The sequence below is a fragment of the Nicotiana sylvestris genome, chromosome 5 (assembly GCF_000393655.2).
Source record: "Nicotiana sylvestris chromosome 5, ASM39365v2, whole genome shotgun sequence".
Taxonomy (NCBI): domain Eukaryota; kingdom Viridiplantae; phylum Streptophyta; class Magnoliopsida; order Solanales; family Solanaceae; genus Nicotiana; species Nicotiana sylvestris.
The window spans coordinates 164,304,812-164,321,336 of NC_091061.1; the positions used below are offsets into that span (position 1 = coordinate 164,304,812).

The 16,525-nt window shown below is 37.7% G+C and overlaps 1 protein-coding gene across 1 annotated transcript; it reads right to left on the reverse strand.

Annotated features, from left to right (window-relative positions):
* Positions 1-7,165: 7,165 nt before the first annotated feature.
* On the reverse strand, positions 7,166-9,772 carry LOC138868200 (5-epi-aristolochene synthase 3-like). The gene is made up of 7 exons (XM_070145618.1): positions 9,568-9,772; positions 9,228-9,486; positions 8,749-9,124; positions 8,454-8,672; positions 8,177-8,315; positions 7,779-8,024; positions 7,166-7,660 (listed from the first exon to the last, which is right to left on the reverse strand). The coding sequence occupies exons 1-7, from the start codon at positions 9,676-9,678 to the stop codon at positions 7,364-7,366; spliced, it is 1,647 nt and encodes a 548-aa protein (XP_070001719.1). The 5' UTR covers positions 9,679-9,772; the 3' UTR covers positions 7,166-7,363.
* Positions 9,773-16,525: the final 6,753 nt, after the last annotated feature.

A 16,525-nucleotide genomic window follows, 5' to 3' on the forward strand; every position in this document is an offset into this window, starting at 1 on the left:
GATACATCATAAAACGTCCTTTTAAAGGGGACACTACTTTAGGGTAAGAAAACACCCGAGGAGGCGAACCAAGTCCATCCCAGTGGAGCACATATACGGATAGACTTAAGCATGTGGGATGCACATGAAGGAGATAAACCTAACTTGACAGAAGTGATATCTCCTGATCCTAATCGAAAAGGTTGCATATTGGATAAGGAGAAGGACTCCTTACTCAAAGAGAACACGAGTTAAGAAAGGGAAGGAGTTAGATGTTAAGATTAACTAGAACTCTTCCACCAAGGGAGAGTTGCATCAGAATTCTTGTCAATCTCTATTTACTAACTCTATAAATATCAGTGTTGTTCTCTTTTACAGATAACGTACATAAGCAGAATTTAAACGTGAATTGAGAGCAAAATAGCAAGGCAATTTTGCAAGCAGTTCGTGTGTGATTCAAATGTGCAAACCTGAAGCTACTTGAACCAAATAGAAGAACCAGTTCCAAGTGTCTATCTTTTATTCTAGTTCAATTGTAGTAGATGGTTTTATATTGTACCTTTCAGCTTTATCTAGAGTCAATTGTAATAGATACTCAGAGTATTCAAGTTTGAGTTAACTTGAAGTTGTCGCAACAGTTATATGCTATATGCTACAGCGGGATTAGAGTTAGTCCTAGGTTTACAAAAGAGTTTTTTTTAATGCAGTTTTTGGCTCAGTGATTTTAGTGCAGAGTTTGGGAAAATCCTACTGGAAAGTAGGTCGTAATTTTTTCACCTTTTGATCCAGGTATTTTCCACATAAAATATTTGTGTTCTTTACTTTTCACATTTACTATTTCTGCAATAGTAGGTTAAGGAACACTTAAAAGAACTAGGTCCTTCCATAATCGGTTTAAGCGAAAAATTTGTCACCTCCCCCCTCCCTCTTGTGTGGTATTGAAGTATAAAACATCAACAACTTAAGAATTGTTCGAGCTTGTATTGTTGGTGATAATAAACAGTTGTAGCTAAACCTTAGTTCTCTGTGGGATTCAACTCCGGACTCTTAGACCGAATAATATTTGCATCGATCGCATATCCTTTTTAGGACTAGAGTTCGGCGTTGTAAATATTGTCGGGGACAAATTTTGGCCTTGTTGTCGGGGAACTAGTGGTGTAGCTGTAGCTGTAAATATTGCTTGGTGTCAAGTTTGAACTTTTATTTTGTTTTATTTGTATTTTTTTTTAATTTTTATTTGAGAGACATGGAATCTTGCGAATTATGTGAGGTTTGATGTTAGTAATTCTACTTTTGATCCTTCTTGTGCATATTGTGGAGGAAACCAAACATGACAAAATTATCAAAATATTTCAGAGAGTGAGTTATGGGCGCCAACTCAATCTTATGTGTGGAATGTATGTGATATGTTTGGTAGTCAAGATGGTCACTTTTATGGTTGTATTATATTTCTTATCCTCCCCCTATCCCTTATTTTGATGGTTTTACTTTTACTTGTGAGGTTAATAAGAACAAGGAACCTGGGGATGCTGACCTAAAAGAGATCAAGGATATGCTAAGGTGCCTTGTGCAACAAAATAATGACACTCAATTATGAAAACAAAGGCAAGAGGCAACTATTCACAACTTGAAGGCTCAAGTGAGTCAAATGGTAGAAGCTTTGAATGTTCCAAAAGTAGATATTGTGGATAGAATCTGAAAACAATATGAATTAGAGCCAGCAGTTGACACTCAGGTGGAGGAGGTTAGAGTAGAATACCAACAACCTAGCCAACTAACTTGAGGATGTCGATGTTGAAGATGTGATATTTGAGTCAGCCAAGGATAGTAAAGATACAAATTTTGTTGATTCTAGTGTCATTGATATTGAGGATGTTGAAAGTCCTGGAGTGCACATTGGTCCTTACTCCAAGTATTTTTTCACATTAGGTTTTGATGATGATATGAAAATAGAGTTATCCGAACCATACATTGGAAGGCACTAAGTGATGATTGGCCCTGCTGAGTACCGTGATAACCATGACCTGAAGATGTCCCACGATAACCTGGGCGGGCTGACTGAGCAGGCCTTTAAGAACAACCTCTACCATGCTGGAACTGGCCCCTCGAAGGAGCACCATTGTAACTGCCAAATCCTCGAGGCCTATTGGCCTCCCTCTCCTCCCGATCCTGACGGCGAACCGTCTCAATCTCGTGAGTGATATTAACCACCTCCTCGAACGTAGCACCCAACACTCTCTCTCTCTAGTCATCAGAATACAGAGATGGTAGTTAAGGCCATCAACAAATCTCCTGATCCTCTCATGATCTGTCGGAACCATCCAGACGGCATGACGAGCCAACTCAGAAAACCTCGACTCATACTGTGACACAGTCATATCCCCCTGTCATAACCACTCAAACTGTCTACGCAGCTCCTCTCTGTGGGACTGTGGTACATACTCCTCCAAGAAGAGAGTGGAGAACTCATGCCAACTAAGGGGCGTTGCTCCAACCGTCCTACGCCTCTCATACGCCTCCCACCAAGTGAAGGCATCCCCAGTAAACTGAAAGGTGGTAAATGCCACACCACTAGTCTTAAGAATCCCTGCTATACGAAGCATCCGCTGATACTTATCAATAAAACCCTAGGCATCCTCGCCCTCAACACCACTGAATGACGGAGGCTGGAGTCTACCAAACCTCTCAGGACGACGTTACTCATCATCCGGCATAACTGGCACAACAAACTCCTGAGCTGGTGCAACCGACTGAGCTGGAGGTGCCCCCGTTGTCTGTAGTCCCTACACTACCTGCTCAGGTGTGCGAGCAGCGAGGGTCTGATTGCCTCCCCCGGCCTGTGAAGTAGCTACTGCTGTAGTGGATGAAACTGCCTAAGCCAGGCCAATGCAAACTGATAAGATCTGTGCCAAGTCCTCTTGAAGACCCGAAATCACGATGGGCACAGCTGGTGCCTGAACTAGTGCTGCTGGAGCATCCACTAGTTCCAAGTGTCTGTCTTTTATTCTAGTTCAATTGTAGTAGATGGTTTTATATTGTACCTTTAAGCTTTATCTAGAGGCAATTGTAATAGGTACTCAGAGTATTCAAGTTAGAGTTAACTTGAAGTTGTCGCAACAGTTATAGGCCGTGTGCTACAAAGGGATTAAAGTTAGTCCTAGGTTTACAAAAGAGTTTTTTTAATGCAGTTTTTGGCTCCGTGATTTTAGTGGAGAGTTTGGAAAAGTTCTACTGGAAAGTAGGTCGTGGCTTTTTCACCTTTTGAGCCAGGTGTTTTCCACATAAAATACTTGTGTTCTTTACTTTCCACATTTACTATTTCTGCAATAGTATGTTAAGGAACACTTAAAAGAACCAGGTCCTTCCATAATCAGTTTAAGCGAAAAATTGGTCACCTCCCCCCCCCCTCCTGTGTGGTATTGAAGTATAAAACATCAATAACTTAGGAATTGTTCGAGCTTGTATTCTTGGTGATAATAAAAAATTGTAGCTAAACCTTAGTTCTCTGTGGGATTCAACTCCGGACTCTTAGAATGAATAATATTTGCAGCGATCGCTTATCCTTTCTAGGACTAGAGTTGGGCGTAATCAAATTTTGGCATTGTTGTCGGGAAACTAGTGGTGTAGTTGTAGTTATAAATATTGCTTGGTGTCAAGTTTGAACTTTTATTTTGTTTTATTTGTATTTTTTTTAATTTTATTTGAGAGACATGGAATCTTGGGAATTATGTGAGGTTTGATGTTAGTAATTCTACTTTTGATCCTTCTTTTGCATATTATGGAGGAAACCAAACATGACAAAATTATCAAAATATTTCAGAGAGTGAGTTATGGGCGCCAACTCAATATTATATGTGGAATGTATGTGATATGTTTGGTAGTCAAGATAGTCACTTTTATGGTGGTATTATATTTCTTATCCTTCATCCCTTATTATGATGGTTCTACTTTTACTTCTAAGGTTAATAGGAACAAAGAACCTGGGAATGCTGACCTAAAAGAGACCAAGAATATGCTAAGGTACCATGTGGAAAAAAATAATGACACTCAATTACGGATACAAAGGCAAGAGGCAACTATTCACAACTTGAAGACTCAAGTGAGTCGAATGGTAGAAGCTTTGAATGTTCCAAAAGTCAATATTGTGGATAGAAGCCGAAAACAATATGAATTAGAGTCAACAGTTGACACTCTGGTGGAGGAGGTTAAAGTAGAATACCAACAACCTATCCAACTATAACTTGAGGAAGCCGGTGTTGAAGACATGATACTTGAGTTAGCCGAGGATAGTAAAGATACAAATTTTGTTGATTCTAGTGTCATTGATATTGAGGATGTTGAAAGTCCTGGAGTGCACATTGGTCCTCACTCCAAGCATTTTTTCACATTAGGTTTTAATGATGATATGAAAATAGAGTTATCCGAACCATACATTCTAGAACTTTTCATGAGAGAAAGACAAGATTACGTACCTCATCTAAAGGCAAAAAAGTGTAGAATAGTACAGTGGTTATTTGGGCCAACAAGATTTATTCCACCACCCCTGGTGAATAAATGCAAACTTGAAGCCAAATTGGGGGTCCAATTTATAAGCTCGAGGTGGAGGCAAAACGTGGTTCATATCGTGCCACGACGTTAAATCAAGACCTTATTGGGAGGCAATCCAACTTTACCGCTTTCTTTTATTTTTAATCTTTTTATTTGTATTTTTTTTTTGTAGTGTCGCTTTTTTTGGAGAATGGGAAGCAAAAGCTATTGGAAGGATGCCACAACAAGCTAGATGGTTAGAACTAAGTGTGGGGTACCCGCACAAGAGTCATGTCTGGGAGAAGTCTGGGTACCCACTGAGCTGCTAATGCTTCGGCCTTTGGCCTACTAGGGAGTTTCTTTTACCCTCTTGTATTTTTGGGTGTGCATTAGGGACAATGCACAATTTTAAGTGTGGGGTGAAGAGACTGTTTGTGTAATTTTCTATGCTATTTTAGTTGTATTATTTTATGTGTGTAGAAAATAATAAAAATAAATATCAAAATAATAATTAGCTAGATATAATCCCTCTTGATTTTTCTTATGGCCACGGTTCTTTTCCAAGGGTTGACTCTTTGAACCACGTAGTATTAATTTTGGTAGGTAGAATTTTTAAACGGTTTTGGACTTTTCCCTACGATTGACTAGACAGTTTTCTTGAGGGTTTAAAGTCTAAAGAAAAATACAAAAAGATTTTTTTTTTCAACTGATAATGGAATGGGGAGAACTTGAGTATCTATGCCTTTTGACATGTTTTATGTTGGGGCTTAGAGGTGGAGCATTTGTGATGCGTATCTTCTTCTTGATTTTTGCGACTATATGCCTCGAGAATATGTGTGACTTTCTTTTGACGCTTGGACTCGTTTATTGAATCCTATTGTTACTTTCTAGTGTTTGGATTATATAATGACTGTGCTAGTTGCTTTAACTTGAGAGTCAGGTCTTAGCTATCCTAAGTAAATCATGTGCATTGTGTGAGGTGAGATTTTGGTTGTACTCTGTATCATCCTTTGTTAGTCTAGAACTTTCCCTGTGTGTGAGTCGAAGCAAAAAGATTAAGTCTTGTGAGTTGAGGAAATGATATAGGCATTTCTTTGATTGACCCTTGAACCTATTTGCCTACCAGTGATAACATTATCCGTAGTCAGTCCTTTTGAGCCTATAGACCTTTTTCTTTGGCACTAACATTACAAGCCAACCTCTATTTTGTTCTAAATTTTATCTTGTTTACCTTTTACTTCCGAAAGCACTTAAGTCGCTGAAAGAGTAAAGAAATAAATTTGGTAGCTTTTTAGTGGAACCATAGAAAGGACGAAAAGGTGCACTTCTATTTAAGAGATGTACTCGCCACAAATACCAAATTAAGGAGAGTGAAAAAGAAAGAAAAAAATAGAAAATAAAAAATGAATGACACCTCCCATATCTTTATTTGGGCTAGTGTGTATCTATATTTTGATGTGCTTAATGAAGAATGGCTTAATTGTGTATAGTTCATAGCAAGATTTTGAATTGGTCATGACAAGAAAATGTGCTTAAAAGTGAAGTGTGATATACTAAAGTGCTTAGGAGGGTTAGTCACTGTTTTTCTCTATATATATCCTACTTGTTCTTTAGCCTACATTACAACCTACAAAGTCCTACTTGATCCTAAATTTTTCAAGCTTAAATTAGTCAAGTTTTATACTATGGGCAAGACTATGGTACGGACTTGTGAGGCATACGAGTTTTATTGTGAGAGCTAGTGAAGTTTTTCAATATTTGAGTCCTTAGATTATACTTGAACTTATATATATTTAAGTCTGTGGACTATTTCTCCCTGTAGTTTGGTGGTGAGTGCACATGATTTGCAAAGGATTGGAGAAGTTCTTGGTTTTTGAGTTGGCACAAGAAGCAAGTTATAGAATGGAACGTAGAGGAGTCAATTTTTGAGGTTAAGATATTAGAAGAGTCACATAAATATTTTAAATAGTCTTGGCACTGGTCTAAAAATGAGGAAAGATGTCAATAGCCCTTATGTTGGATTCTAAGCGTTGATACAAACCATTGTCATTGCTATGATGCTTGAGTTTGTTTTGGAATTGGGTTACTTGCCATGTGCTTAATTTTAAGTTGCTCGAGAACGAGCAAGAGTTTAAATATGGGGTAGTGAAGAGACTGTTTGTGTGATTTCCTATGCTATTTTAGTTGTATTATTTTATGTGTGTTGAAAAATAATAAAAATAATAATAATTGGGTAGAAATAGTCCCTCTTAATCTTTCTTATGATTGAAAAGCATTAAGTTTAATTTCTAAGCATAGAAAAATTAACTTACATTCATAAAAATATAACTAATTTTTATTAACTTTCTATCTTATATATGTCATTTTTCCACATGTATATTATAATATAAATTTTAATTATAATATGTAAAAAATGATATTGTTTGAGATTGTCAGAATTGAAACTTAATATCGAGTGATCTTATGATTCAACTTTCTATCATCATCTCTTGATTAAACCCGATCATTATTAAAATAACTTAATCATGTATAATTTATTATGATTAGCGAAACAATTCTTACTAAAGCAAGAACGAGAAAAAGGCTCAAATTTTTATATACACTGAAAAATAGTTTCCAAGAGAATCTATTTATAAGAATCTATTGTTATATAAAAAGATTTCTCAACAATGCAAGTGGATTCATAATACTTGTAGATTATTTCGTACAAGGATCTTAAGGAGGTCCTAATTAGGAAGTGTACTGCCAACCGTAACTCCCTAACAGCTTAATATACAATTGAGTTAAAATGAAACAAATATGTAACTACTTTCTCAACATAGAAGAATGAACCTTAAGGTGAGCAACAAATGGCAGCTCAAATTTCGATGGAGTCCACAAGTAGGGCATTAATGTGAGGTTTTAAGACCTTTTCCGGATGAGTGTATCCATCTAAATTGTGTATATATGTAACCTCAACAATACGAGCAAGATTTAGAATACGACATAAAATCTCCGTAGATACAGGGGTGGGCCTAAGAAATCCTTCATTAAGATCCTTCCATGCTGCTTCAGCCATTCCTTGAAATTTAGCCATTGCCTCTTTTGTTGATATGCCATAATCTCTCATGCAGCACTCAATTCCTGTTGCAATTTGTCCCCTACTTTTCTCAACCTGAAAGGCAGATAGATTAGGGGTTAGCTTTTATATTGCCTCAATTGTCGTCACAAACATTTTGTTTGTCTAAATCTCATATAAGTATCGATATACTATCGTGAGATATAACTCATACCTCGTATGTTGCTGTGTCATCAATAACTCGGCATATAATCACACTAGCTTCAAGAATTTTAGGGTTCTTTGACAACCACTCAAAATCCTGCTCCGTAGCAGACTTCATACCCAAATATGATGTTGTCGCAAGGTAGTAATATGTAGTAGTTGCTAGTGCATTGCTTAGGTATTCAGAAACAGGTGGCATATATCCTTCAATAAACCATGTTGACTCGACATTATAATTTCTTACTACTTCTTTCATCTGTGAATACAAAACATACATGTTCAAATGTTAGAAATTTTTGATTAACTGTATCAAGTTTATGATCACTAAAAGACGTATACAAGGTAAAATAAAGTGAGAAATGGAATAAGGAAAAAACATATTTCGATAGTTAAGTTGATCAAGCATACTCTTTCTATTGCGTGGCTGACAATATGAGATTTTCCAGCACTAGACAATTCCTTTTCATAATCTTTGTAAAGATCTAGAATAGCTTTGTAACTGATTTTCATGTAATCAGGAAGCCGATCAATTTCGTTGATATCCCATCTGCAGGATGACAAAATTAAGACGAACTCATGCATTTTGAAAGACCACAAATATAATGAGTAGATGTTCATCTTAATGTTTTCACGACGACGTTTATATCAAGAAATATCTCAATAAGCGAATTGATGAAGTTCATACCTTTGTATGGCATCTGTGTATGTCTCAAGTTCTTTAACTGTACCATAAGCATCAAAAGTGTCGTCGACAATCGAAATCATTGATATGGTCTTAACGAGTATGACGCGAGCTTGAGAGTATTGAGGCTCAAAATAAACTCCTAATGCCCAAAAGTAGCATTCAACTACTCGATCTCTAGCATATGGAAGTGTTGTTACGAAATCCAAATCTTTCCACCACCTACATCATAACAAATTAACATCAGTACTTGAGATATGATCAATCAAAAAGGATCCATTGTTTTTATATATCGCACCTTGATACTTCAGCAAGTTCTTGTTTGTGCAACATTTGGAGCAAGTTGAAATCCAATTTGGAAAATCGAAGTAACATGTCATTCTTTGATTCCTCCTTCTCGTAGATTGATGAGATGAAGAATCGAGTCTCAACTCTAGGAACGCCCTTGTGCAAACATTGCTCAAGGGCACGTGTCACTTGCTCCCTAAGTGGAGAATTCAAATGTGGAGCTGCAGATTCAAGATGGATAGTGGAGAAAGCAAGTGCGTCTTCTAAGATATCGTCAGCATGAGTCCTTACATGTGAAGCTTCATACAAGTTCAATAATCCTAAGACATCACTAGCAAGAGATTCCTTGAAATTGCCATTTTCGTCTTGGAATTTGCTGAAAATTTCTGGTATTTCAAGATAGAAAGCTCAAGATTAGTTAACCTTCTTTCAATAAATGGATAATAATTTTAACAACAATATTAAAGGTGTGTTTCATGATGAACTTACCAGGAGAGATGTTGAAACCATGTTGCCTGAGCAATCGAAATTGAAGTGCAGAAGTGCACAAATCGTTGCAGTTTGAGTTTTGGTTGTAAATCTGATCCAAAATATCATCAATTTCTTTCTCAAAGTGGTAGGATATGCCAAGGCGTTCAATAGTGTCTATCAAATTCAATGTGTCAGCCAATTTTCTTCCTGTTGCTAACAACATACTCCTTGTCTGTTCCTTCAATGCTTCAATCTCTTGAGCATACTTTTCAGCAACCTATTTATAATGTATTTTAAAAAATGAAATTAGAAAAACTAATGTTGTTCAATAAAATTAACCTTGCTTACAAGAACAAACCTGATTGTCAATGGAGAATGAAAGGAACTGATCACCCCACAAACTAGGGGAGAAGTCGGCGACTGGGCGAACAATCTCTTCTTCATAGTTGGCTACTGCTGCTGAGGCCATTGCTAATAAAAGATGAGAGTATTGTTTTTGTTATTTTAAGGAAGAAGGAAAGGAACTCTCAGTTGTTGACTTAATTAAATGGAAGAGAATTAAGGGACAAGTATATATAGTGGTGAGAGATGCGCAGCCAACTCTAAAATATAATTTAATCATTTCTGGTTGCCTTACTTGACTTTATTCTACCTAGTCGTCAGTCACCAGGCAGCAGCCCTTTTTGTCCCAACTGTGGACTTCCGTAAAGTTTTTCCATGTTTTTTATATTCTATGACGTAAAAGACTTTTACATGCAACTTTTATAAAAAAATTTGAGACTATCAGATTAAATGTAAACTTTCTTATTAGGGCAGATTTATCAGCCAAAAATAGATTACAAAAAAGTCTAACGCAGGATTTACTTGACTGTATACTAATTAGCTAGTAAGCCAACCAGTAGCCTTTTTGTTCATTATTGGCGTCTATATATGTGGGGTTTATTTAATTTTATTCTATTCAAATTAAGTGTCTTGTTTCGCTTTTCAAGCATCGTTTAAAAACACTTTAGTTGGGAAATATTAAAAGTAGAATTAGATAATCAAAATAATTAACCAGTAATAGTAACCGGGGGTTAAAATGTAAATGAGTGAAAGGTAGTGTTATTGAATACTACTCTATTCAAATTAAGTGTCTTGTTTCGGTTTTCAAGAATCGTTTAAAAACACTTTATCTAGGAACAATATTAAAAAATTTGATACTCTAACTAGTAAAACTTAGATGTTATTACACTTCTCTCTGGTTCTCCAGTTTGGAATTTGGTTAAATGGCCAACTTAAAAGTAGAATTAGATAATTGAAACAATTAGCCAGTAAATTGATTTGTTTGCACAGGTCTGAATCTTAATCATTTAGATCTCAGACATTAAGTGCATTTGTTTTTAAATTCTGAATCTTCATCATTCAGATCTTAATCATTAAATATATTTTTTTTACTTCACAGCCACTTAATGAGTCTGAATAGGTCTGTATGATTAAGATCTATAATAGAGACTTAATTTCATTAAGATTCTATCACATATTCATTATTAACTGTCGCCATCTCCTACCATTATCAACTACCACCATGTCGCCGCCACCACCATACTCAACCACCCCACCACCACCACCACCACAACGCCACCATCATCTTCACTCATAGCCGCCACCATTATCGACCATCACCACCTACTATCCCAACCACTCCGACCACCATCATTCTCACCCACAATCAACACTCATCCACCTCAACTACCACAACTGACCATCCTATCACCTTCAACAATCATAGCCGGCACTGCCCATCATTTTAACCTACCACCACCCACCCACCACCTTTCTCAGTTACAACTACTACCACCACCCACCATTATTAACTATCGCCACCACTATCAATCACTACTAGCTACTAGCGCAACCATCACCATCAACCAAAACTACCACCAACCACCGCCTCTAGTCGGCAGTCACTTGTTAGCCATCACAACCAACAACTATCATATTTTAAAAAACTATATATTTTATTGATAGAATATTAGATTAGTTAGTATTTCAATTGAATTTTATTTTTATTAATTTTCAAATAAAGATAAATTTTATATATTCAGATGTTAAAAATCAAACAATCTTAGTTATTTAGTATTCATATCTTAATACACATCTTAATATATTCAGATGTGTATTCAGATTCAGATGTCTTAACCTTAATACACATCTTGAAATCAGATGTGTATTCAGATTTAAACGTCTTAATCTTAAAAATAAATAAATGAGGCACCCGGGGGTTAAAGTGTAAATGAGTGAAAGGTAGCTTCAAACTGGTAAGAAACTGTTATTGCAGTTATAATAAAAATGAGGTAACTATGACACACTGAGAAACAATGAATTTGCTACAATAAAAATTGCGCGATTGCAAAATGCGAGTGCCACAGATGACCTAAAGAAAGCAAGTGTATCGGCGAGCTTTTGTGCACCTGATTGTTCCATCAGGTACATGCTATCTCCCGCCAACACGGGTATCAAACAACTCTAGCCACTAAGGCCTAGATAGGAAAAAATCACCTAAAATTTTTTGTCACTAGTGAAATTTGAAATTTGGCCTCTAAGATTTGCACTCACTTTATTGACCACCATGCCATACACCCAGGTGCTAAATTGACTTATACATACATATAAGTGACGGAAGTATTTATGAAAATAATGGTTTGAAAGTGAGTGTGATAGGAAAAACATACCAAAGTTTTAAACTTTAATTTGAATAGTTTAATGAACTTGAATTCTTGAAAGTTATGAAAATTGTATATAAAATAAAATGGTGTCAAACATTTAGAACGTGCCAATGAAAGCGAAGGGGTGGGGACGAACACTCTACCACATAGTGGAGTGGATAGCTAGGACTACTAAAATGGAGATCGACCGTGTACAACAACAATCCTATATTTGATGTGTACTCATCCACACTTCCGTTCTTTGTAGAGGAAGGCTAACTGCTTTCTGACTGGGAGCCCAGGTTATAAGATCGGCTCAGGATCATGGATCCTTTTCTATCAGATAGGAAGGTTGTAGCACAAAGCGTACTTCTAAGTAATTGCCTCATAAATCCTATGTCTATCTACATGAAGAAGAAATCATGTAAAGCAGGGAATTTTTATTTGTACAAATAGTACTTCGAGCTTAGAACGAGCATGAAGATTGTCATATAAATTGGAAAAGAGAAAATATTATTTAGAGTTATTATTGCATCCTAGATGTCATATACAGCTCCCTATCAATACACAGGTATCTAGTGATTAGATCTTAAATTTTTCTTGTAAACGGACAAGACTGAAGTAGATTTTCAGATTAAGGTCAAGAATGAAAACATAAAATTAGTATATAAGGACAAATGGAAGAAAACATAAAATTAGTATATAAGGACAAATGGTTGACGACTACAAAAGAATTTGATTCTCATCGATACAAAATATTGTGATTTCAAGGATCTAAAGGAGATCCTAGTTAGGGAAATGCACTGCGCAACACACAAAAGCAGCCCCCTAGCAACTTACTTATACAACAGAATAAAAAATAATATATATATATTTTCTTTCTAACAAACGAAGAATTAAGTTTCCTTTAAATCAGTGATATCTCCTGATCCTAATCGAAAAGGTTGCATATTGGATAAGGAGAAGGACTCCTTACTTAAAGAGAACACGGGTTAAGAAAGGGAAGGAGTTAGAAGTTAAGATCAACTAGAACTCTTCCACCAAGGGAGAGTAGCATCAGAATTCTTGTTAATCTCTATTTACTAACTCTATAAATATCAGTGTTGTTCTCTTTTACAGGTAACGCACATAAGCAGAAGTTAAACGTGAATTGAGAGCAAAATAGCAAGGCAATTTTACAAGCAGTTCGTGTGTGATTCAAGTGTGCAAATCTGAAGCTACTTGAACCAAATAGAAGAACCAGTTCCAAGTGTCTGTCTTTTATTCTAGTTCAATTGTAGTAGATGGTTTTATATTGTACCTTTCAGCTTTATCTAGAGGCAATTGTAATAGGTACTCAGAATATTCAAGTTAGAGTTAACTTGACGTTGTCGCAACAGTTATAGGCTGTGTGCTACAACGGGATTAGAGTTAGTCCAAGGTTTACAAAAGAGTTTTTCTTAATGCAGTTTTTGGCTCAGTGATTTTAGTGCAGAGTTTGGGAAAATCCTACTAGAAAGTAGGTCGTGATTTTTTCACCTTTTGAGCCAGATGTTTTCCACATAATGTACTTGTGTTCTTTACTTTCCACATTTACTATTTCTGCAATAGTAGGTAAAGGAACACTTAAAAAAACCAGGTCCTTCCATAATCAGTTTAAGCGAAAAATTGGTCACCTCCCCCCCCTCTTGTGTGGTTTTGAAAATTAAAACATCAATAACTTAGGAATTGTTCAAGCTTGTATTCTTGGTGATAATAAACAGTTGTAGCTAAACCTTAGTTCTCTATGGGATTCAAATCCGGACTCTTAGACCGAATTATATTTGCAGCGATTACTTATCCTTTTTAGGACTAGAGTTGGGTGTGATCAAATTTTGGCGTTGTTGCCGGGGAACTAGTGGTGTAGCTGTAGCTGTAAATATTGCTTGGTGTCAAGTTTGAACTTTTATTTTGTTTTATTAGTATTTTTTTTAATTTTTATTTGAGAGACATGGAATCTTGGGAATTATGGGAGGTTTGATGTTAGTAATTCTACTTTTGATCCTTCTTGTGCATATTGTGGAGGAAACCAAACATGGCAAAATTATCAAAATATTTCAGAGAGTGAGTTATGGGCACCAACTCAATCTTATGTGTGGAATGTATGTGATATGTTTGGTAGTCAAGATGGTCACTTTTATGGTTGTATTATATTTTTTATCCTCCCCCATCCCTTATTATGATGGTTTTACTTTTACTTGTGAGGTTAATAGGAACAAGGAACCTGGAGATGGTGACCTAAAAGAGATCAAGGATATGCTAAGGTCCCTTGTGGAACAAAATAATGATACTCAATTATGGGTACAAAGGCAAGAGGCAACTATTCACAACTAGAAGGCTCAAGTGAGTCGAATGGTAGAAGCTTTGAATGTTCCAAAAGTCAATATTGTGGATAGAAGCCGAAAACAATATTAATTATAGTCAGCAGTTGACACTCTGGTGGGGAAGGTTAGAGTAAAATACCAACAACCTAGCCAACTAGAACTTGAGGATGCCGATGTTGAAGACGTGATAATTGAGTCAGCCAAGGATAGTAAAGATACAAATTTTGTTTATTCTAGTGTCATTGATATTGAGGATGTTGAAAGTCCTGGAGTGCACATTGGTTCTTACTCCAAGCATTTTTTCACATTAGGTTTCGATGATGATATGAAAATAGAGTTATCCGAACCATACATTGGAAGGGAACTAAGTGATGACTGACCCTGCTGAGTACCGTGATAACCATGACTCGAAGATGCCCCACGATAACCTGGGCGGGCTGACTGAGCAGGCCTAAAAGAACGACTTCTACCGTGCTGGAACTGGCCCCTCGAAGGAGCACCACTGTAACTGCCAAATCCTCGAGGCCTCTTGGCCTCCCTCTCCTCCCGATCCTGACTGCGAACCGTCTCAATCTCGCGAGCGATATCAACCACCTCCTCGAATGTAGCACCCAACACTCTCTCTCTAATCATCAGAATACGGAGATGGTAGTTAAGGCCATCAACAAATCTCCTGATCCTCTCACGATCTGTCGGAACCATCCAGACGGCATGATGAGCCAACTCAGAAAACCTCAACTCATACTGTGACACAGTCGTATCCCCCTATCGCAACCACTTAAACTATCTACGCAGCTCCTCTCTGCGAGACTGCGGTACATACTTCTCCAAGAAGAGAGTGGAGAACGCATGCCATGTAAGGGGCGCTGCTCCAACCGGCCTACGCCTCTCATATGCTTCCCACCAAGTGAAGGCTGCCCCAGTAAATGGAAAGGTGGTAAATGCCACACCACTAGTCTCAAGAATCCATGCTGTACGGAGCATCTGCTGACACTTATCAAGAAAACCTTGGGCATCCTCGCCCTCAGCATCACTGAATGACGGAGGCTGTAGTCTACCAAACCTCTCAAGACGACGCTGCTCATCATCCGGCATAACTGGCATAACAAACTCCTGAGCTGGTGCAACCGGCTGAGCTAGAGGTTCCCCCAATGTCTGTAGTCCCTGCACTACCTGCTCAGGTGTGCGAGCAGCGGGGTCTGATTGCCTCCCCCGGCCTGTGAAGTAGCTGCTGTTGTAGTGGCTGAAACTACCTGAGCCAGGCTAGTGCAAACTAATAAGATCTGTGCCAAGGCCTCCTGAAGACTCGGAATCACAATGGGCAGAGCTGGTTCCTGAACTGGTGCTGCTGGAGCATCCAAAGCTAGAGCCTGATCTGGAGCTAGGGCAGCTGGTGGATCTACAGGTGCTGCCCACGCTGCTCTACCTCTGCCACGACCACGACCGTGTCCACTGCCTCTGGTGGCCTCCGCTGGTGGCACTGATGGTCGTCCACCTCGTCCGGTAGCTCGCGTCCTCACCATCTGTGAGAGAATAGGATAACAAAAGTTTAGTACTCGGACCAACAAGTTCGCACGACAAGAGTTTCAAGAATATGAAGTTTTTCCTAAAAAGGTTCTATAGCCTCTCGAAGATAAATACAGACGTCTTCATACCGATCAGCGATTCTCTACTATACCCACTCATGACTCGTGAGACCTATGTATCCTAGGTTCTGATACCAACTTGTCACGACCCAATTCCCGAACCAGGTCGTGATGGCACCTCTCATGAAGACAAGGCCAGCCACACCAAAACGGAACACCTCTTTAAGCAGTTAGTTATCATAAACAGTAATAAACATAATATAATATCCATAAATTGCGAAAAGTTAACGATAACAATAGTGGAAACCATCCCGACACAGCCCAAACCGGGGTGTCACAAGTCATGAGCAACTAAGGAATCCGGATACAAGTCTACTAAACACTAAATCTGATATGATAGTTCTATAAACATGAAAATGATAAGATAAGGGAGGCATGGGGCTGCGGACACCAACAGCTACCTCGTAGTTTCCGAATCACTGCCTGGACTGGGAGAATCAGCACTCAGGAGCGGACTCTGCGATGCCTGAATCTGCACAAATGGTGTAGGGAGTAATGTGAGTATTCCCACTCAATGAGTAATAATTATAAATAATGGCTGAAAGTATGAAAACACGTAAAGGCACAAAGAAATTCCATAACAAGTAGTAAATCAGTGAGAAGTCAAATGAAATCCCTTTTTAAAACAAGTAAAACAGGAAATC